This window comes from Choloepus didactylus, chromosome 23 (assembly GCF_015220235.1).
Source record: "Choloepus didactylus isolate mChoDid1 chromosome 23, mChoDid1.pri, whole genome shotgun sequence".
NCBI lineage: Eukaryota > Metazoa > Chordata > Mammalia > Pilosa > Megalonychidae > Choloepus > Choloepus didactylus.
In genome coordinates, this window is record NC_051329.1 from 28,143,702 (window position 1) to 28,166,691 (window position 22,990).

Consider the following 22,990-nt stretch of genomic DNA (forward strand, 5'->3'; position numbering starts at 1 on the left):
CCCCCAGGAGCCCACGCTTGCCGTGTGGAAAGAGGAAAAGACCCTGGGAACAAGGAATTCCAACAGGCTAGAGAGGAAAGGCATCCTGCTTCTGCTTTTCCGCGGAACGCAGCTGGGGATGTGCTGCTTCATCCAACGTGGCAGCTGCTAACACTCAAAACTTGGCTGTTCCAAATTGAGATCTGCTGTGAGTGTGAAACACACACAAGAGTCCAGTGATGTAGCACACACACACACACACACACACACACAGGCAAATCTCAATAATCGTTTTTATGTTGATTACATGTTGAAATGGTCATTTGGATATATTGGGTGAAATGGAAATATATTATCAAAATTAATTTCACCTCTTTTTACTTGTTTAATATGGCTACCGGAAAGTTTAAGATGATCTACATGGCTTGCATTATATTTCTATTGCACAGCGCTGGCTACAGAGACCCAGAACTACATTATACAGCTCCAAGGGACCCCAGGGGATTCGGACCAGAAGGAGAAACTGAGGCAAGGCTCTCTATCCTCCCATTCACTCACCTGGGTCAGCGTCCTCTTCTGTATCCGGTTCAGGTCACCCACTTGTCCACTCATGCTGTCCACAGAGGTGGGGATGGGACCCAGCTCGCTGGTCCTGAGTCTGGGCCTCACTCTGAGGCTCCCTCCAGGCTGCCTGCCTTTTGCCCAGCTGACAGCGCTGCCCAGAGCCACCCCTTCCTGCTGGGCCTCCTGGCCCCACCTCAGGGTTGCTGAGAGGGCCCATTCCTTGGTAGGTGCCCAAGTCACTGGCCCCTGGACTCAGGCTGCCCTGGGTTCAAATCCTCAGGATGATGGCACCCAATAATATAAATATATTATTTATCTATCATCTATATATCAATCTAACAATCTATGTATCATCTATATTTATTCATCTCTCATCTACTAATCGATCAGCCTCCATCCACTCTGCCCCTGCCCCCTCCAGTCCTAACATTAACTTGCTGTGTGATCTTGGCAGAGCAATTTCCCCTCCAGGAGCTCCCTGCCTATCTCCAGCGTGAGATAGCAGCAGTCCCCGCCTTGCACAGTTTTGGTGAGGATGAATCAAGATGATGTCCACAAAGCCCTTGGGCCCTTGGCCTGGTGCCCAGAACATAACCAGTGCTTGATGGGAGAGGTTGGTAAAACACCGGGACTGTCACACACAAGCACCTGTCTGCTCACACACACACCACACGCACACAACTTTCCAGATCTTGGCTTGTGTGAGCCCTCGAACCAAAGAGATATACAATGATACACATGTACACAGGCACCTGCTGTACCACCCCCAGGACCCCACAAGTCACCACCACTGAGGCTGATTAACAAAAACACATCAAATTCCTTTACTTCTGAGGTCTCCCGTTTAAGGGGAGGGAAGAAATAGAACATTCTTTTTGTTTCTTTTCTTTTTTATGCAGGGAAAGGGCTTTAATTAAAAAAAAGGTATAATTAGTCAAATACTGATCTCCGTTAGGCCCTCTATGGGTGCTGTGGGCCCAGTCCTGGCCGGCTGCGTCCTCGTGGCGGCCCCACTAGACCCTGGGGGCCGGGGAGGGGGCTCCAGGAGGGACACAGGGGTGTGTGGGGGGGCATCAGCGGAAAGGGCCGGGGGGCCCCCCATGCGCAAGGCGGACCGTCACCACCCTAGGAAATCTCGAATGAGCTTCCAGAGCTTGGTGACCCACAGGTTGACGCCCAGGTCCATCAGGTACTGGATCTCGGGCGTGAGCATGCGGCGGCAGAGCTGCGCGTGGCGCCGGCCGATGCTCTTCTTGAGGTTGTAGCCCAGGATGGACTTGGTGCCCAGCGGCTGCCAGGGCTGCATGGCGGCGTCCTGGATGGCGGCCGCGTCCACCGCGTGGCCCCCGGCGATGCAGACGCGGCGCATGCGCTCGTTGGCGCGCCGCAGGGCTGCCACCTCGCGGGCCATGCGCTCGCGGCCGAACGCGTCCACCTTGCGCCAGAAGCTGGCATTGAAGTGGTGGTAGAGGCGGGCGTCCAGCATGTTCCAGGCCGTGGCGCGCCGGTACAGCTCGCCCGAGAGCCGCGGCACGGCCGAGTCGCGGCGCGCGTTGAGCTTGAAGTAGAGCACGTCCTCCAGCTCCCAGCACAGCAGGTCCTTGAGCAGCACCAGGGACTCGTCGAAATACTCCTGCAGGAGCACCAGGTGGAAGCGGCGCTCCACCTCCAGGATGTGCTCCTGCACGCGCGGGCTGCCGGGGTCCAGGCCGCTGTCGTAGCCCAGGTCGAAGAAGAGCAGGTTGCGGAGGTAGTGGGCGTTGTAGCCGTGGGGGTCGTAGTAGCGGCCGGGGTCCTGCAGGAACTCGGCCAGCTTGTCGCGGCCCGAGAGCTTCCAGGTGAGGGGCACCACGGACCCGAAGTAGTGGAAGGAGGACTCAAAGAGGCGGGCGGGGTCGCGGAGCACCGTGATGAAGGTGGCGTTGGGCCGCACCAGGCGGCGCACCTCGTCGAAGTGGAAGCGCATGTGGTTGCAGATGATGTTGAAGCAGGCGCCGGGCCGGTAGTCCTGCACCAGGCTGCGGGCGAAGAAGGCCGGGTAGTCGAAGTCGTTGCGGCCGTTGGGGAAGGCAAATTTGAGCCCGTGCTTCTGGCCGAAGCGGAAGAGGATGTTGAGCAGCGTGCTGCTGGCCGTCTTGTGCGTTTTCATGAAGACGATGTCCCGCCGCGGCTGGCACCCGGCGGTGGAGCCGTTGGCCGGAGCGGCCACCTCGGGTTCGCCTGGGGCCTGGGAGCAGGGTGCTGCAGCCTCCGGGGTCCTGCTGGGCAGACAGAGCGGGGGTGGGGGGGTGGGAGCCTGGCTGGGGCCCAAAGGACCCATTTCTGGGGGCAGTAAGGACGGGGTGGGGACCAGACAGGCCTGGGCCAGCCACGGGACCTCTCTGGGCCTCCGTCTCCTCATCTGTGGAATGGGGACAATCACAGGGCCCCCTGGAGGGGTTGATGTGAAACCGGAGTGAGACGGTCACAGCAGGCAGCCACTTTTGGCACGAATTAGTGTCAGGTTGGACCACGTGAAGTTAACTATTTCCGAAGGCCAAAAAGGGTTGTTCACGCTCAGCAGTTCCCTTTAGTTCAACTTAAAAACCACCAAGTCAGAGCCAGGCCTGTGAGGGTGTGGGATTGCCTGATGGTCAGGGGCTGGGGCTTGGAGACAGACCCCAAATGCCAGTTGTGTGACCTTGGACGTGTCCCCTGCTGCTCCCATTGGAGCCTTGGATGGTGAAAATCCGAGCCCTGAAGACAGACCATGTTGTTTGATCCTCCTACTCCACAAGGAAGTCTCTGTTGTCACCCACTTGGCAGATGAGAACACTGAGGCCCAGAGAAGTAAAGGGTGAGGCCCAGGGTTACTTGGTGAGCTTGACCCTCAAGGGATTTTTGCCCCACAGGAGCCTGGCATGGTGCAAGGGACAGGGTGGCTGCCTGGGAGGTGGCCGTGATCATAGGAGTGGGCACTGGGATGATGACAGGGCCCTCCTCCCACCCCACTCTCACCCCATCCCTCGGCCACCCAGCAGGGCTGCTCACGTGGAGGCCGGGCCAGTATGCAGCGGGGGGACAGCGTAGGAGTAGAGCAGCAGTAGAAAGCTGGTAAAGAGTGCACCCAGCCCCAGCCCCTTGGCCATGGACTCCCAGCACTTCTTCTGTGGCCTCGGCGGCATCTCAGGCACCTGACAGGGGACGCAGAGTGGGGCAAGCATCAGCAGGCTGGCTCCAGGGAGCCCCCACTGCAGACCCCGGCCCAGTCCCACCGAGGGGCAGCCCTGGATACGAGGACCTGCCTTTGCAGTGGAAAGGAGAGACAGAGAAGCAGGGAGGGGACGGCAGGTCGGGGAGTGGGCAGGGAGGAGGTCCTGCTGCCTGGTTCTGTTTAATTTTTAAGCAGAATGGTGGAGACATGGGTGTTCGTTAGCTTATTTTTTTATACCTTTTTTGGGCTTTGTAATAAAATAGTGGGGTTTTATTGTTATTTAGCATTATTTTTTCCCATACGGTTTTAAATTTTTGTCTGTTTAAATATTTCAACATGAGTTAATGGTTTCTGGGGTTCTTGGCAAGTTCTGGGGGCCTCCCATATCACAAAGTTAGAAAAACAGTCTCCTATGTTATTGTCTGGTCTTTAAGTTGTTTTTTTTTTAATGGTTTTTTTTATGTTTTATTTTTCATTGTTTTAATTGTAGAATATAACACATATACATAAAAGTGACAACTTTCCAAGTAATTAGCAAATTTCAAAAAATATTATAGGTTACAATTCCACAGTTTCAGTTGTTTCCTTATGATGAAATATACCATATTTACAAAAAAGATAATATCTTTCAAAGTATGATATAGCAAGTAGATATATAGGAAATTTCCTTAAGTTGTTTGTTTTTTATGTTTAGTTAATTAACCTGGAATATGTTTTTGCCTATGACATAATAAAGCAATTATATTTTTCCCAAATGGACAATGTCCCATCATTTACTAACGAAGCCATTCTTTCTCTATTTTTTTTTTTTTTACTTTAATCTAATTGTTCTATTACCACTGCTACTTAAAATCATGTTTTAAGGAAAAAGGAAAAGAAGACCCTCCCCCACTGCCCACCTCCCTCCCCCTTGCCCCCAGGCCTGGGACCAGGGCTGGCCACAGTGGGGAGACAGGGGCTCCCAGGCCTGTAGCCTTTGCATTTGGGAAGATCTCAGCCAGCCCCACCTATCCTCTGTGCCACTTCTATCAGCTTCGCCTCGAGAGGCCAAGGCTCCTCTTCTTTCCTCACTGGCCCCTTCACCCCTGGTCTGTAGGAGAGGCAGGTGGAGAAACTGAGGCTCACAGTGGGGAAGGAGAGGGCTCCAGTCACACAGCCAACCAGGCCCCTGCTCACCTCCACCCCCCAGCCTCCACCTCTTTTCCCCTTTCCAGCAGGCAGGGCTGCCAGATGAAATACAGGATGCCCAGGTACGTTTGAATTTCATAGAAACCATCATTTTTTAGGATAAGTATGTCCCATACAATACTTGAGAAATACTCTCTTTTTTTGGTCTGAATGTGGCAACCCTGCCAGCACGGGAATGAGAGCAGTTCAGGCAAAGGGGTGGGGTTCCAGGAGCAAGCCAGGGTTCCTGGGGCTTTCCCACCTCCCCTTAGCTGCAAAGCCAGGCCCCAAACTTTCCACTTCTGTCCCAGCTCCCCAGCACAGGGCCCGGGGCCTCTGTAGCTAGGAGAGATCACACATGCTACCCCGTGACCATGCACATGGCACAATGTCACTATCCTTCGGGGCAGAAGCCAGGCAGCCCGTCTAGGGCTGCCCTGGAAAATTTACCCAAGACACCCATAAACTCTTCCCAGCCTGTTCCTGGGAGAAGGGGTACTCCAGGCTCCCCAGCAGCTGGCACCAGTCCCTGAGTCCTCGACTCATCACCTAGAAATTCCTCTCTCCAGGAAAGAACGTGAAGAAGCAATTTGCAGAGGAAGAAACTCGAGCAGCGGGAATTTGGCCTCCCTCGTGACAGTGAGATATTCCTGTTCATCCTCAAAGGGGCTGACGGGGCTGGGAGTGGGTGACGGTGAGGGGGAGTGTTTTGGAGGGCAGTTCTATCCAAGGGGAAGGTGCAAGCCCTCTGATTCCCAGCTAGTCTCCAGAAACATGGGCTAGTGTACAAAGTCACGTGTGCAAGAATGTTTATGGCAGCTTGGTGGGAAAGAGAAAAAAATTAGCAACGACTTTGGTGACCATCAACAGGAGACAGTTAAATTAAGGCCCATTCCAAGATGAGAGTCCTCTGGAAATGTTTTTAAAAAACGAGGCAAAAACAAAATTAAGAAAAACAAACAAAGAAAAAAACAAAACAAAACATAAAAAACAAGGCAAAGCCGTTTGGCCTAACTCAGAAACATGTAACAATCTCTTTATGTGAATAGAGAGTCACAGTACAATAGGACCCCCAATGTATATATATGTAGATAAATATACATGTAGGCCAGGAAAAACAACCAGGTGGGCCAGTATTCTAAATTTTAAGAGTGGTTTCCTCTACCGAGTTGGGAGAGGGTACTTAAGGGAATATTTTTCTATATTATGCATTTCTGTAATGGTTGCATTTTTAAAAGGAGGATGCATTACCTTTTTAATCGGAAAAAAGGCAATAAGAAGTATTATTATTATATGTAAATAATAAATCATAAAACTTGGGAGGTGGGGTGAGTCTGCCAGCCCCGACCTGGCCACAGAGAGGCCCCGGGAGAGGGAGATGCTGCTGACCTCAGGCTGTGGAACCCCCTGACCTGTGTTGCAATCCATCAATGTGGCTTTGGACAAACCAGGAACACTGGCAGCTCAGTTTGTCATCTGTAAAATGGGGAAGCTGGTAGGATCCTGCACGGGGCAAAGTGCTTAGCACATCGTCCTTGCACAAAAAGTGTTAGCTGCTCCCCTCCTGAGCCCCCAAGGGACTCTGTCTCCTTCATCCTCAGGGTGGGCTCCCAAACCACTCCCCCACTCCCATCAGCCCCCTGCTCCCCAGGAGGGGCCTGGTCAGGCCTGAGTCTCAGACTCGGCCCAAATCCTGAGGGGGCACTGGGCCTCAGTTTCTCGGACTATAAAATCAGGAGGGTTCAGGAGTCTTACAGCCTGCCCTCTGTGAATCCTGAGGGCCCTCGCCCCCCGCCCCAAGCAGCCCTCACTCACCAGGCACTTTCCAGAACTCTGGGAGGCTGAGATGGCGGAGGCTCTGGTGGAGACCGGGCAGCAGGGGGCAGATCAGCCCCCGGGAACCACCAATCAGGCTCCGCCTAGCCCCACCCAGGACAGCCCCCACCCCTCTCATTCAGTAATTCACTCCTTCATTTGTTCATTATTATGTCCAAAAAAGACAATCTTCTTTCACAAGTTAAATGGAGGAAAGAAGGACATTCTAGTGTTTCCTTTGCTTCTATTGCTGCAGTGTTGCTGTTGAAGTCTGGTCTGGTCCTATAGTTCTGTCATGACTGCATGATTGCACGTCATGATTGCATGATTGCACGTCCTGGCTGGCGGCCAGGAAGCGGGTGGTCAGTACAGGAGCCTCAACACAGGCTGGGTATTTTCCATGTGGGAAAGTGCCAGGCCTGATGGGGGCTTCTCCAAGGTATCTCACTGACTCCACTCAGCTGTCCTATTAGGCAGACTCCGCCATTACCCCCATTTTACAGAAGAGGAAAACTAAGGCTCCAGGAGGTGATGCGACTTGCCCAGGGTCACTCAGCAAGACAGGGGCAGGGTCTGGATTTGAGCACAGGTCTGTCGCCCTCCGACACTCAGCTTCCAGCTCTATTTGTGGCAGCCCCTGCCTAACCTGTCCCGAGCCCGCCAGTAAAGAGGGTGGGCACAGCACGAAGTTCCCTCACAGAAGGCAAGGCGTGGCCAGGGAGCTTGCATGTGCAAGCCTCGACACAGGAAACTGACACAGGAAATTGCGTCTCCAGCTCCTCGGCCCACTGGGGTGATAATCCCAGGCACTCAGAGCAGACGGCCCGCCTCCCCAGCCCACGCAATCTACCCCTGCCCCTTCTGGCCAACAGAAAGCACTTCTGGGTTATGCAGTCCATATTACCCTCTCATGTGCAGATCGCCGGCAGCAGGCCAGGCCCGATGACCCTTCTGATCTGGCCAGATCGGCACCCTCCAGGGAATGAAGGGACAATAGGACTCACCTTCTCCCACCCTAGGAAAAGCAAGCCCCAGGAAGGGAAATCTCCTGGCCCAGAGCATCGCCACGAAGCTGGCTTTGGTCCCAGGGTGCCCTGCTCTCCCAGTGGCCCCTATGCCAGGGGGATGAGGAAGACACACTCACCTAGGGCTGCAGCTGGCCACCCCTCTCCTCTCCCTGCCCAAGCCACGCCTGACTCCCAGGCTGCCTCTGCTGCCTGCAGGATACAGGAATGCTCCAATGACACCCACCTGCAGGCTGGCTCCTCCTGCTCCAGCTTGTGTGAATATTCATGAGTTCCCTTCCTGGGGACAGCAGGTGGCAGGCACCAGGTCCCTGTAGGTGCTGCCTTGGACCTCTGCCTCCTTTGGGTGGCCCCTGGGTGGACTCCAACCCTCTCTGGACCCCAGCAGCCGGGCAGCTCCTTCATCCAAGGGCTTAGCAATGTCCTGGGTGTCCTTGGGCCAAGGACACAGAAGCTGCAGAGCCCTGCAGAGAGCCCAGGATGGGCTTGAAGGCCCACCAAGAATGGGGTGGGCTCCTGAGCATCAGGAAGGAGGTGGAGGTTGTGGCAGGGTAGGGATGCAAGGATAAAAGACCAAGTGAAGCAAGAATTTCCAGATTTTCCACTTTGGACAGAACCCCTGGCAGGCTCGAGTCCCACCAGAGGGGTTGCTTCCCAGAGCACTCAGCGTGGACATCATCTTTGGCTGGTTCTCCCGCACCCCCAAATTTTTTAAATTATAAAAGTCATTCACTGAAAACAAAATCAGACAATATAGAAAAGCATCATGAAGAAGATAACAAGGAGCCCCATCCCCAGAGGTCACCACCGTTTAAGTTTTGACCCACAGCCTCCTTATTTTTTCTGTCAATACATCCTTATGGATGAAAGGCAGGGGTTTCTTTTGGGGAGCATGTTTCATTTTCAACCTGACTTTTTTATTTTTTCAGTATCTACAGGTTGTGGACATCTTTTAATGAGCATAGTTATGGAGTATTTACTCAGCACTTGTACTGTGGCCAACACTGGGGTACATTAGGCCCGTTCAGGAGCTCGGAGCTCACAGTCCTGGGGGGAGACCAAAGATTAAACAGACAGTGAGAGGCAGGTGCTTTGATGGAGCACATATTGGGGGGCTGGGAGCTCCTGAAGTATTGAGAAAACACTTGATCCTGCCTGGAGGGATGGTGGGGTCAGGGAAGCTTTCTGGGGGAGGGGGCTGGGACAGCAGAAGCTATTACATGTTCTCCAATTTCCAAAGGCAGTTCCCTTTTTCCCTGGCACAAAGCTAGACTACATTTCCTAGCCTCCCTTGCAGGGTAGCACTGATGTCACGTGACTGAATTTTCTGGCCAATGGAATGTGAACAGGAAGATACCCAATGAAGTTAAAAAGTAGGCGGGCCTTCTCTGTGTCTTATTTTTTGCAACTGTAGGCTGAATGGGGCTGTCTCCAAGGATCTGGAGGTGGGTGGAACCATGAGATGGGAGGAGTCTGTGCCTACCAAACAAAGACTCACCTAACACAGGACTGGATTTCATGAAAATGAGAACTGAACTGCCATTGTGTTAACCCTTTCAGAATGTGGGGGTATGCCAGTTTGGATATATTATGCCCCCCATAAAGCCAAGATCTTTTAATCCAATCTTGTGGGGTGGAAACTTTTGATTGTTTTCTTGGAGACGTGACTCACCCAACTGTGGGTGATCTCTTTGATTAAATTATTTCTATGGAGACGGAGACCCTGCCCATTCAGGGTGGTTCTTAATTAAATCATGGGAGTCCTATAAAAGAGTTCACAGACAGAAGGAGCTTAGAGCAGCTGAGAGAGACTTTTGGAGAGATGCTTGCTGATGCTTAGAGATGGTTGGAGATGCAGACAGAAGGATGTTTGGAGATGCTAAGATAAGAGATGAAGCCCAGAGTCTGCCCCAAAGAAGCTAAGAGAGACCCAGAGACATTTTGGAAAATGCCGTTTTGTAACACAACCTGGGAGCAAAGGACCAGCAGAGGCCAGCCACGTGCCTTCCCAGCTGACAGAGGTATTCCAGATGCCATCGGCCTTTCTTCAGTAAAGATATCCTTTTGTTGATGCCTTAGTTTGGACATTTTTATGACCTTAGAACTCTAAATCTGTAACCAAATAAACCCGCTTTATAAAAGCCAATCCATTTCTGGTATTTTGCATAATGACAGCATTAGCAAACTGGAACAGGGTGGCTGTCTGATACAGCAGCTGGCATTAACTAAGGCGCTTATTATATTGAAATGAGCCAAGCAGGGAGAAAAGCATGTGCAAAGGCCCGGGACAGTCAGGAAACTAATGTTCTACTTGGCTGGGGTGTGCAGTATGTGTGAATGGAAGGGGTGGGTGGGCAGAGGGGCTGAAAGACACTACCAGAAAAGGGGGCAGGGGTGGGACAGGCAGGGCCTCTGAAACCAACCTGGATCCTGAGGACAGGATAGGGAACACCTGATTAATTTCAGTTTAGCGAAGTTTGAGTTGGATTTGGAGAGCTCTAAGGTAAAGACACCCAGGGGTCTTTGGAAAGGAAAGGGGTAAGTCTGAACTTCCCTCACTTATTTGTTTGCTTGAAGTTCTGCTTCATTAAGTGGCTGTCCTCCTGCTCCTCTTTCCCCTCTTATCTTCTTCTCTCAGTCTGTCTTCCTTCTGGCACTCTGCCATTCTGGTCCCCCAATCCTCGTGCAAATGCCGAACCAAAGTCAGCCCTGTCTTGTTTGACCCAGAGAGCTCTGGGGGACACAGCTTGCCCCCATCAACACTCTTGAAGCTATCTGGCTGGGGCTGGCAGAAACTATCCGAGTGCCAGAGGAAATTGTGAGCAGCCCCTGGGAGCCCCTAATTATTTACGTGCATTCTATACTGCTGGGGGTTGGCCCGGACTCCCCTATATCTCAAGGAACCTCACAGAGAAAGCTTGCCCATCCCCTCACTTCTCCAGCTTCTTAAGAGGGTATCCAGCCTTGTCATATAAGAGCTCCTATGGCTAAAAAAACAACATAAAAATGTGTGAAATAAAAAGTCAAAAAAAAAAAAAAAGAAAGAAAGAAAAGAAAAGAATCCAAGTCTTGTCCCTTTCTTGGTTTTGGAGGATTCCCTGGGAAAGAAGAGGTTAACCCTTCTGGGAATTAGGGTGGAAGCATTTGAGAACTTCCTCTGAGACCTGGTGTCTCAGGACCCACTAGAAGCTGGCCATCAATTCCATCCCATAGCAGCCTGATCATGGAAACAACTAAGAAAATTAAGAAAACTTATCTGGGGCCAAGCCCTACAGAATTTGTGTCCCCACTAATCATCGGGAACTGCTGTTGGGCAGTTGGTCTCAGATAAAGAATCCTACCTACCTCTCTGGTAAGGGAATCAGGCATCAACCTTGATGCCAGAGGAGAACCCACTGGGGCGCATCCTAAAACACTGGAAATCTTTTGAATACCATCCTTCAATTGGACTTGTTCCAATTCAACAATTGGAATGAGATCCCATATGTTCAATTCTTTATGGTTTTGAACCAAAATAGATGGTTACAAAAATGGTGTCACAGTAAACCATTTTCCTGTTTAACATAATGTTCAAATCTGACAACTTTTGATATTTTACATTCTCAGGGCAACCCTTAAAACATATGTTTTTATTTCAAGCTATTGCAAAAGAATTTGTTCTTTAAACTTATAAATTTGAGATGCTAAAAGTAGTTAAGTTCATTCAATATGTTATGAGTTGCATGAGAAGCATTTAAGAAATATTATAAAAATTACAGGGAATTTTCTAACCTTCTGTTGGTCAAATTTATATTAATAAAATATTGTTCATATAAATATACAAAGACTATAAAAATTTCTAAAAACTTAATTATGTTCTCATTGTCCACCTTATACCTAATATTAATCTGCATGATGTTAGACAACAGTATAATGTCACTAGCCAGAGTTCTAATTATTTTAAAAGATGTTGTATGTCACAAAAACAACTAACCTTCTTTATCAGGTACAATATTTTATTCTAAGGCTTTTCTGAAAGTGCTTACCATCAAAAGCCAGTCAAGACTTCCTCTTCAGAAAGAAAAAAAAAGGAGGAGCTTCAAATGAGAAACAAGACAACACTATAAATTATGTCTACCTGTTAATTAACATAAGCCTAATAAAAATATAAAAGGAAAACTCTTGTTATTGTCTGTGGTTAATAACCTAAAGATAAGTCACTGACAAATGTCTTCTTTCTGGAAATAGTTTCATTTGGAAGGTACTCATAAAAAATTAAAGCCTGGATTGTAAGCTCCTACAACAGTTACATTTGTTCCTGGGTTTTACCTGCTAATTATGAATTTTAAAATGCTTTTCCCTTTATATATAAATTAGTAACTCCCTGGAATTTTGAATATCTGTGTCACACCTGAGACTCAGAATTAAAGTTCTCCAGCCCTGCAAATACTAAATGAGCTACATTAATTCTAGAAAACGATTCCATGTAGCCACTATTGAAAAAGCTAAAGAAAGGATCAAACTTCAATCAAGAAAATGAATGACACTGATCTGATTGGAACTGAGGTAAATCAGGATACAAGAAAAAACAGTGATATTCTCTATATTTTGGAACCTTAATTCCTATGTGGGACCAAGGAGAAGAGATTTATTTTATACAAAATCTAAATTTTCCATGGTACACTATTTGATTTAACCTGTCTGGTCAGTTTATTTAGACAATCTAACTCAGTTTTTTTGCAACATAAAACCTAACGAGAAATATTTTCCTCACTCACAATCCAACCTGGGCTGACACACAGTCCCTCCTAAATGTTTTACTGACCCAGTCGGAAAAGACCTCTATCTTAATAAAAGCCAGGGAGGAAATAGATAAGAAAAATCAGGACCATGCCATAACCTAATGAAGAGATAACTTAGCCACCCCAGACAATGGTTCTGGGTAGAACTATCTAGATGATCAAGACAAACAGAATCTAGAGCACTGCTGGAATACGCTCCTGAGGGGGAAAGAAAGCCACTGGGAAAAAGCCCATAAATTGGAACAAGATCAAAAACATAGACCAGTGTGCCGGTTTGAATGTATTATGTCCCCCAGAAAAAGCCATATTCTTTGATGCAATCTTGTGGGGCAGACATAATAGTGGGGATTAAGTTGGAATGTTTGGATTAGGTTGTTTGCATGGAGATGCGCCCCACCCAACTGTAGATGATAACTGATGGGGTATTTCCATGGAGGCATGGCCCCACCCATTCAGGGTGGGTCTTGATCAGTGGAGTCATATAAACGTGCTGACTCAGGGAGATGGAACTCAGTGCAGCTGTGAGTGGCGTTTTGAAGAGGAGCAAGCTTGCTAGAGAGGAACATCCTGGGAGAAAGCCATTTTGAAACCAGTACTTTGGAGCAGACGCCAGCCACGTGCCTTCCCAGCTAATAGGTTTTCCGGATGCCATTGGCCATCCTCCAGTGAAGGTACCCGATTACTGATGTGTTACCTTGGACACTTTATGGCCTTAAGACTGTAACTGTGTAGCCAAATAAACCCCCTTTTTATAAAAGCCAATCCATCGCTGGTGTTTTGCATTCTGCAGCATTAGCAAACTAAAACAAACAGACACATCAAGAAGAGCCTTCAGTCTTCTTTGAGAGACTTTAGGGAGTGTCTAAGGCTCTGTGCCACCCTAAACCCAGAAGGCAGCACAGTCCTGAAAGCACACTTTATTTCACAAAGTGCTCCAGGCATCCTGCACAAGCAACAGAAGTTAGAATTAGAACCTGACTCCCCCATGCCCGTGTTGGCAGAGATTGCCAACAAGGTGTTCAACAGCCGAGATACAGAGGAGGAAAAGAAAGAGGACAGAAAATCCCAGTGGAAATTGTGGGAATTAAACAATACATTATTAAAAAACCAAAGGGTCAAAGAGAGATCACAGAGGAAACTAGGAAGTATATTGAGATGAACGAAAACAAAAACACAACTTATCAAAATGTATTATAAATTTATGGGATACAGCAAAGGCAGTGCGTAGGGGGAAATTTGTAACTCTACATGCCTACATTAAAAAAGAAGAAAGATCACAAATCAATGACCTAACTTCACACCTAAAGAAACCAGAACAACAACAGAAAAATTAAACTAAACCAAAAGTTAGTAGGAGGAAGGAAATAGGAAAGATTAGAGCAGAGATTAATGACATAGAGAATAGAAAAACAAGAGAGAGAATCAACAAAACCAGAAGTCGGTTCTTGAAGAGATCAATAAAATTGACAAAAAAAGAAAAATAGAGGACACAAGTAATTATAACCAGGAATAAAAGTGGGGACATTACTACCGTCTTTACAGAAATAGAAAGGATTATAAGAGGGTGCTATGAACAATTATATGCCAACAAGATAAAAAAACCTAGATGAAATGGACAAATTCATGAAAACATGTAACACAAGAAGAAACAAAATCTCAACAGACCTATAGCAAGTAAAAAAACTGAATCAGTAATTAAAAATCTCCTAACAAAGAAAAGCTGAGGACTGGGTGGTCTCACTGCTGAATTCTACCAAATATTTTAGGAAGCTTTAACACCAATCCTTCTCAAACTTTTCCAAAAAAACAAAAGACGAATGTTTTAGTTTCCTTGGCTGCTCAAGCAAAAACCATGCAATGAGCTGGCTTAAACCATGGGAATTTATTAGCTCGTGGGTTTGAGGCTGGAAAAGTCCAAATCAAGGAATCATTAAGGAGATGCTTTCTTCCTGAAGACTGGCATTCTGGGGCTGGCTGCCACTGATCCTTGTTCCTGGGCTCCTCTGTCACATTGCAATGCATATGGCGGCCTCTCCTGGCCCCTCCCTTTTCTTCCAGCTTCTGTTGATTTTCAGCTTCTTGTTTCCGTGGCTTTCTCTCTCTATGTCTGAATTTCATTCTGCTTATAAAGGACTCCAGTAAGAAGAGTAAGACCCATCCTGATTGAATTGGACCACATCTTAACTGAAGTAACTTGTAAGTAGGATCAAAAGGTCCTACTTACAATGGGTTCACACCCCCAGGAATGGCTTAAGTTTAAGAACATGTTTTTCTGGGGGTACATAGCTTCAAACCACCTCAAGAAGGGATTACTTACTTTCTAACTCATTCTTTGAGTCTGGCATTACCCTGACACCTAAGCCAGATAAAGACATTACAAGAGAAGAAAATTACAGACCAATATCCCTTAAGAATACAAATGAAAAAAAAAAACTCAACAAAATACTGGCAACAAATCCAACAATATGTTAAAAAGACTATACCCTATGACCAAATGGGATTTATTCCAGGAAAGCAAAGATGGTTCAACATAAGACAATCAATGAATACAATGCATTACATTAATAAAAGGAAGGAAAAAAACACACGATCAACTCAATTGATACAGAAAAGGCATTTGACAAAATCCAATATCCTTTCATGATAAAAACACTTAGAAAACTAGGAATAGAAGGGAACTCTCTCAACATGATAAAGGGCATTTATGAAAAATTCACAGTAAATATCATACTAATAATGAAAGTCTGAAAGTTTTCCTCCTAAGATCAGAACAAGACAAGGATGACTTTTGTCACCACTGTTATTTAACATTGTACTGGAGGCTCTTGCCAGAGCAATTAAGCAAGAGAAAGAAATAAAAGGCATCCAGATTTGAAGGCCAGAAGTCAAATTATTCATTTGCAGAAGATGTGATTCCATATCTGGAGAATCCCAAAGAATCCACAAGAAAGCTATTAGAACTAATAAATGAATTCATCATAGTTGCAGGGTACAAGATAAACACACAGAAGTCATTTGGGTTTCTATACACCAGTAATAAACAATCTGAAAAGAAAATCAGGAAAACAATTCCATATACAATAACATCTAATAGAATAAAATACTTAGGAATAAATTTAACCAAGGAGGTGGAAGACCTGGATACTGAAAACTATAAAACATTGCTGAAAGAAATTAAGGAAAACCTAAATTAGTGTAAAGATATCCTGTATTCATGGATTGGAAGACATAACATTGTTAAGATATTAATACTGCCTAAAGCAATCCACAAATTCAGTGCAATCCCATAAAAATCCCAGCAGCCTTTTTGGAGAAGTGGAAAAGCTGATCCTCAAATTCATATGGAATTGCCAGGGGCCCCAAATAGCCGAAACAATTTTGAAGGAGAAGAATAAAGTTACAGAGGTCACACTCCCTGATTTCAAAATTTATTATGAAGCCACAGTGAGGAAAACAGTGTGTTATTGGCATAAGGATAGTGATATAGACAAATGGAATAGAATTGAGAATCCAGAAAAAAATCCACACATCTATGGCCAGTTGATTTTTGACAAGGGTGCCAGATCCTTTCAATAGGGAAACAATAGGCTCTTCAACAAATGTGGCTGGGACAATTGGAAAGCCAAGCAAAAGAACGAATGTGAACCCCTACTTCTTACCATATGCAAAAGTTAATTCAAAGTGGATGAACAACATAAATATAAGAGGTAATACTATGAAACTCTTACAAGAAAACATAGGGAAATATCTTTAGGACCTTGTAGTAGGCAATGGATTTTTAGACTCTAACCAAAAGCACAAGCGACATAAGAAAAAAATAGGTAAAATGGACTTCAAAATTTGAAACTTCCGTGCATCAAAGGATATTATCAAGAAAGTGATAATATCTCCTACAGAATAGGAGAAAATATTTGGAAATCATATATCTGAGAAGGGTTTAATATCCAGAACATATAAAGAACTCCTACAATTCAACAACAGGAGGATAAACAACCTAATTTAAAAATGGGCTAAGGATTTGAGTAGAGGTTTATCCAAAGAAAAAAAGAAGATATTCAAATGGCCAATAAGTACATGAAAAGATGCTCGACACCATTAGCTGTTAAAGAATTTCAAATGAAAACTACAATGAGATACCTCTTCCCACCGACTAGAATGGCTACTATCAAATAACCGAGAATAGCAAGCATTGGCAAGGACGCAGAGAAATAAGAAAACTTGTATATTGTTGGTGGGAATGTAAAATGGTTCAGCCACTATGGAAGACAGTTTGGTGGTTCCTCAGATAGTTAAACATAGACTTTCCATATGATCCAGCAATTCCATTCTGAGGTATAGACCCAAAAGAATTGAAAGCAGAGACTCGGACAGATATTTGTACATCAGTGTTCATTGCAGCATTATTCACAATAGCCAAAAGGTGGAAGCAACCCAAGTGTCCGTCAACAAATGAATGGATAAACAAAATGTGGTCTATGCATACAGTGGAATATTATTCAGCCATAAAAAGAAGTGAAGTGCTGGTACATGTGACTACATGGATGAACCCTGAAGACACAAAAGGACAAATATTGTATGATTTCTCTTATATCAAATACTTTGAATAAACAAGTTCATGGAGGCAGAAAGCAGAATAGTGGCCACCGGGGTGTTGGAAATGGGGAGCTATTGCTAAATGAGTATGAGTTTTAGTTTGGGATGATGAAAATAGTCTGGAAATCAATAGTGGTGAAAGTTATACAGAATTGTCAATGTACTTGATGTCAAAGAATTGTCCACTTAAATCATTAAAATGATTTTATGTTACATGTATTTTACCACAATTAAAAATAAATTATTTTTTTCAAAAAAAGTGGTGCAAAAGACTCTCTAGTGCTTAAAAAAGTGCAAATTTGAGAGCAACTATTACATTTTTAAAAGTATTCATCCTCAAACCTGACAATTCCAGTTGTTGGGATATGTTCAAAGAAGATAAGTGAACAAGAGACTGAAATGGACATGCAAAGATGTTCATTGTAGTATTATTTAGCAAAGGAGGAAAAATGGAAACAACTCAAATGTTCAACAATAGGGCACACAAGCATACTACCTGACATTCACCTCCTAGAATATCATGTAGTCATTAAAATGATGTCCATGATAGATAATGATGTGAAATAACATAGGATGATGATAGATGTTTCTCTAGCATGGAATGGGAAAGGGCTTGACACACATTAATTAGTTCCTCCGGTGCTTATAGAACCTTTATCTCCATTTTGCCAATGAGGAAACTGAGGCTCAGAAAGATTTTGAAAAGTTGCCTAATATTAAGCCAGGTTGCATAATCTGTACAATGTGTACAGAATGAACTTACATAGAAAGAGAAAAGGTGCACATTTGTACATGAGTATAATGGTGTCTATTTCAAAAGATATTACCTGGGGAACATATACTTTCTGTAACACACTTTGATTCTGTAGGAGATATATATATATATACACATATATATATTTATATATATATATATTTTTTACAATGGGCCTGTGTTATGTCTGTAAAACAATAAAAATTTTAAAAGAACAAAGATATTTCTGTTTTGAAAAACCAAACCAAAGTCTGGGTGGAGGAAGAGGGAAAAGCAGCTAGTCTGAGCCCTGTGTCCTGGCTGTGTGACCATGGCAGGCACACTGCCCTCTCTGAGCCTCAGTGCCCTGAGTGGGGAAGGAGGTTGGGACAGCAGGAGCCTGGGACCGGAGCTGGGAAGTGGGGGCGGCACAGCTGGGGTGCAGGCGGGAGAGGATGGCCCTCTCTCCAGAAGCCCTGGGGCAGTGACTGCAGAGATCCAGGAGCTTCCTTGCTCTGAGCTCCTCTGGAATGGGGGCGTTGGAGCAGAGACGGCTACCATCCAGAGGGCACCTCAGCTGCACCCCAACATGCTGGCTCACAGGACCACCTCCAAGCTGTTGGCTCTGAGAGTTTGCTCTTAGTGTCCCCTTGGCTGGCAGGAGTGGGTGCCGGCCAGGTACCAGGCCTGCCAGCTGACTGAGTAGAGGGCCATGTTCTTTGATGATTCAGAAAGCACTTTTTGATCTCAAAAGTCACCAGGCCAGAGTTTCAAAGAGCAGCCACATCTGTGACTTCAACAGACCCTCCCGGTGCCCTCTACTAACCCCATGTGACAAGTGGGGAAACTGAGGCTCAGCAACTTGCTGAGGGTCCAAACGGCAAAGCCAGAACTAGGAGCAAGCCCATCACTCTTCCGCGACTCTGCTCTGTCCTGGCAAAGTCGTCGACCTTCCTGGTGGCAGATTTGCGAAGCCCTGGAGTAGCTCTGACTGGGAAGTGGCAAAACACAGGTTAAACCTTCACTTCTTTATTTGCTCCCCAAATACTGAGAACCCTGCAGGTGAGTATATGGGAGGTGGAGAGATCATTCTCTGTACTTTACTGCATAAGATCAATCTCTGTACTTGATAGCATACCTCAAATATCTTTTCAAGGAGTGCCATGCACTTTTGGCATAAAAATATTTAATGATATAGGGGTTTGAGAAAGGTCCTGAGTCCCTGCTATGCTCAATGCCCAGGATGCGTGCACCCCACCCCACCCCCACCCCCCACTCCTGGAGGCCAAAGACTCAGAGATACTCTAGCTATGAATCCTGCACCACTCCTCAGCTGGGTGACCTAGGGCAAGAGATAACCCCTCTGTAGCCTCAGTTTCCTCCTCCGTAAAATGGGTGTACCGCGAGCCCCTCACAGGGTTAGTGCCTCTTGTCAGGCCCCCCCCCCCCCAGGCTCATGTGGCAGGAGATGCAGCATCTAGCCTGGGGAAAACTCCCAGAAGGCCCCCCTTCCACTCCCAGGACCCGTACTTCTCATGTCCCAGACCCAAGTCACTCCAATCCCCAGTTTTCACATCTGAGGCGATTGAGGCACGTAGAGAGAAGGACTCATCTACAGTCCCACAGCAAGTCAAGGCACACCTCGGACCAGGTCTGGGGGTGTCCAGACCAGGTGTACTTGGATCTCCAGGCCACCCCCACCCCTACCCCTTACTTCTGTCCTGGAACAGGCAGACAGGACAGCAGGTGTCCCCTGGGTCCCCCCTTCTGCTCACCCTCACGGGGCGATTCTCTGCCTGGTAATCCCCACACTTGTGTTCCATTGTGACCTTCCCTGTCTGGAATGTTGTGGGGCTCCTCAAAAGGGGTTGGCCAAATTCCTCATCCAGCCAGAGCGAAGCAAGAAGCCCTTTCCCAGTCTGTTGCCAAGCCTGAAATCCCACTATTTGTGCATTATTCTCCCAGGTTAATCATTAGCCTCTTTCCCTGGGTGGCATACTCAGTCCCTCAGCCCAGAGAAAGGGGCCATGGGGGACACCTTCCTCCCTCGCTGGGTGACAGGGGAAGGGGCTGCATGGGAAGCAGGCATGTTTCTTTGTCCACAGGGAGCTTCCAGCAGGCAGGACCTCCGCCTCAGAGAGAAGCAGGGAATAAAGGCGGCTTGCGGTGGCAGCTGGGAACAGGGCCCCGTTGTCTCCTCTCCCAGGGTAGCAGCCTGCCCACTCCAAGTGTCAGGCGGAGCTGGGATCCAGGGAGGCAAAGGGGGAGGGTCCTGAGCTGGGGGTTTGGGCACAGCCCTAGCAGATCCAGGAGGCCAGGACCCCAGGGAGGTAGAGAGGTTCCTGGGCAGGGCTTGGGGTCCTGAGATGGGGGCCAGGGTTGGACGGGGACCAGGGGCAGGGCTCCAATGATTTGGAGTCAGTGCAGCTCCCTCTGAACAACGTGACCTTGGGCAAGTCACTGAATCTAACTGAGGCTCAGTTTTCCCCTGTGGATAATGGGGCAAGCACTGGGAGGAACAGACAATACCAGTCAGTACAGTGCAGCCTAGGGGCTGCTCCATCCCTGGCTTGTCCCTCCCTCCTGTGTGGCCCTGGACAAGCCTCTGCCCTCTCTGGGTCTCAGGTCAACCCCCTCTGCACAGGAGGAGGGTGGCTTCTCCCAACAGGACCATCCTCCACACTTCCTGGAGCCTTGAGGATTTCCATGGCACCTGTCACCATGGCAACCCGGGCGATCAGGTTATCAGGCTGGCGCCCTCCCTCCCTCTCATTGATGTGTCTCCATCACCTCTCCTGCTCCAGGCAGCTGGGGGAGGGGGGTACTGGGAAGGGGCTCTGCATTCCACTCAGCTGTTCCCAAAGCACTGACCTGACACTGAGGGGCAGCCTGGCTGCTGCTTCAAGGAAAAGGGGACTGTGGTACTTCCTAGGGGAGCCCTCCTGGATACCAGGAGTTGTCCGAGTGCTCCCACCCTCACCCCCCACCAGCCTCTCTATGGTGGTCTTGCCCACCCTGGGTACAAGTCAGGGCTTTCCCCAGGCAGAGGGGACTCATCACTCACCCTGGCCCCCAGTCCCTGTTTGGTCCATGGCTTCCCTTCTGGGGGTGGGTGGGGAGAGGGGAGACCCCAGTCCCTCCTCCTCATGGCTCAGCCCTGGGTCCAAGAAGATTAATTATTAACAGACTCCCAGCTCCAGCCACTTGCTTTCTCCAGCCACGCCCATCCCACAGTCAGGGACTCTGGAAGCCCTGGAATGGGGAGGGGGGCCTGTGGGGCGGAAACTAAGGGCAAAGCAAAGAATACTTATGCCCCCCTTGGCCCCTCGCTCCCACCCTCTGGCAGCAGGTGGGGAAACCCAGACCCTAGAGCAGTTTTGCAGCCCTCCCTGCCCCTTGTCCATCCTTCCCGCCTTGGCACCCAACTGGGGTATGACACGTGGGGCCCCAGTTTGGGGGTTGGGGGCGCGTGGCGGGGACCCTAGGGGGTAGACTGCAGCACGGCGTCAGCTAGCAGTGAGTGCTGGGTCCCGGGACCTACCTTGCCCCCGTCTTCCTTGCCCTCGGCGTGGCTGGCTGGGCCCGGGCCGCGCCGCCCGGGCGCTCACTGGGCGGCCGGGCGCATCCGCAGGGGCCCCCCGTTCCACCAGGCCTGGGCCGAGCCCCCGCCCTGCCGCCGCTGCCCCGCCCATTCCCAGCCAGGTGCGGCCGCTGGCCTGGCCCTGCCCCCGGCGCTGTGGCCAATGGGCGCCCCGGCCCCTGGGCCCCTCCCGGGCCGGGCCTGGCCCCTCCGCGCTCGCCCGGGACGCACAGAAGCCACATTCAGCGCACCCAGGAGCAACGCGGCGCCCCCACCGCTAGCCCAACAAGGCGCGTTTGTCTTGGTGGCGCCAACGGGGCCATTGTCCCGCCACCAGGCCGTAGCCCCCAGCCCGGAGGGGGCTCGAGGGTGCCTGGGAAACGGGTTGGCGGGGGCAGCCAGAGCTCGGGGTAAAAGGAGGCAGCTGGACTAGTTGCTTAACTTTGCTTGGGGGTCCTGGAGCCCTGTTGGGGGAGCTGGCAGCTGAGAGACCTGGGTCCAGGCAGAGGTCCCATCTGACCCTCCAGGGCACCCATCATGTTGGGAGATGGGCAGTCGGGAGGCAGGTGCCTGTCCAGGACCCACCTCCTTTTCCAGGCCCAGGCTTTCCTCCTTTACCCTGGAGGTGCAGGACCAAGGATGGGACCTGAGCCCGCCCAGAGCTGGAGATGCTTAGCTGTGGGCAGTGCAGAACCCGCTGGCCGCTCAGTGGGGGCATGGGCCACGTCAGAGCTCAGTGCCCCCGCCGTGACTGGGTGACTCCGGAATGGGGAAAATTCCACATCAGCACAGCTGCCATGGATTTTTCCCTATCAGATGGTCCTGCTCTCCAGCCTTGCCCTGGCACCCCCGCCAGGGGCTGGGATGTACATGCACTGAGGCGGGCCTGAGTCAGCCCTGACCCCGTCCCAGCCTCTGGCGGCATGTCCTCCCCAACCACGGGCAGGGGGCATGGCCTTCTCCTCCCACTCCTTCAGTGCGGTCCAGTGAGACTGGGGCCAGTGTTCTCTGTTCCCTAGGCAAGAGCCTACCCAAGCTCTTACCTACCCCCTACACGGGTCAGGCCTGCAGCCACAGCTCCCCACCCACATCCAAACAACTTCTCTGCTTACAGGGCCAGCTCAGTGTTGGGCCAAGGCCCTGAGGTACCTAGATTTGGGGAAGGCAGAACCCAGCTCCAAACTCACACTTCCCCAGCCTGGCCCTGCTCCCTCCCCAGCACTCAGACCCTTCCCCCTAAGGGGGCTTTTCAGAATTTCCCCACCTGACCTGGAAGGGGCTCTGAGCCTGGAAGGGGCTCTGAGCATACTCCTAGAGCCCCAGGTCCTAGCTCTAGCTCTGCCATGATGCACTTGCATGTCCTCTTAGGAAGCTGCAAGGCCCAGCAAGGGTCACAAGTGCGGCTGCTCAAAGCCCACTCAAAAGGCCAAGTGCTCTCCATTCAGGCCCGGCAGAGCTGAAGCCACAGATGCTTCTAGCAGCTTTTATCTGCCAGGCTCAACTTCCAGCAGGAAGTGATGACAACCATAGTTGGTGTTTACCCAGGCCAGGATTTACTAG

The 22,990-nt window shown here is 49.0% G+C and overlaps 1 protein-coding gene across 3 annotated transcripts; it reads right to left on the minus strand.

Annotated features, from left to right (window-relative positions):
• Positions 1–1,343: 1,343 nt before the first annotated feature.
• Positions 1,344–21,528, minus strand: GAL3ST1 (galactose-3-O-sulfotransferase 1). Of its 3 annotated transcripts, XM_037817343.1 has the most exons (4): positions 21,392–21,456; positions 20,915–21,007; positions 3,574–3,716; positions 1,344–2,801 (listed from the first exon to the last, which is right to left on the minus strand). In XM_037817343.1, exons 2-4 carry the CDS (start codon positions 20,996–20,998, stop codon positions 1,661–1,663), a joined length of 1,368 nt encoding a protein of 455 aa, XP_037673271.1. In that variant the 5' UTR covers positions 20,999–21,007; positions 21,392–21,456; the 3' UTR covers positions 1,344–1,660. The 3 variants fall into 3 exon arrangements, with proteins under 3 accessions (XP_037673271.1, XP_037673272.1, XP_037673273.1); XM_037817344.1 differs by lacking the exon at positions 20,915–21,007 and having other exon boundaries at positions 21,392–21,528; XM_037817345.1 differs by lacking the exons at positions 20,915–21,007; positions 21,392–21,456 and adding an exon at positions 7,863–8,249.
• Positions 21,529–22,990: the final 1,462 nt, after the last annotated feature.

What these genes read in the sequence shown, in the direction of transcription:
- GAL3ST1 (XM_037817343.1), bottom strand. Translation starts at nt 20,998, where the DNA reads ATGAGGAGGAGGGACTGGGGTCTCCCCTCTCCCCACCCACCCCCAGAA. An exon ending in AACAGGGACTGGGGGCCAGG is followed by an intron (nt 3,717 to 20,914) that starts GTGAGTGATGAG and finishes GTCCCCTGTCAG; the next exon opens with GTGCCTGAGATGCCGCCGAG. An exon ending in CATACTGGCCCGGCCTCCAC is followed by an intron (nt 2,802 to 3,573) that starts GTGAGCAGCCCT and finishes TCTGCCCAGCAG; the next exon opens with GACCCCGGAGGCTGCAGCAC.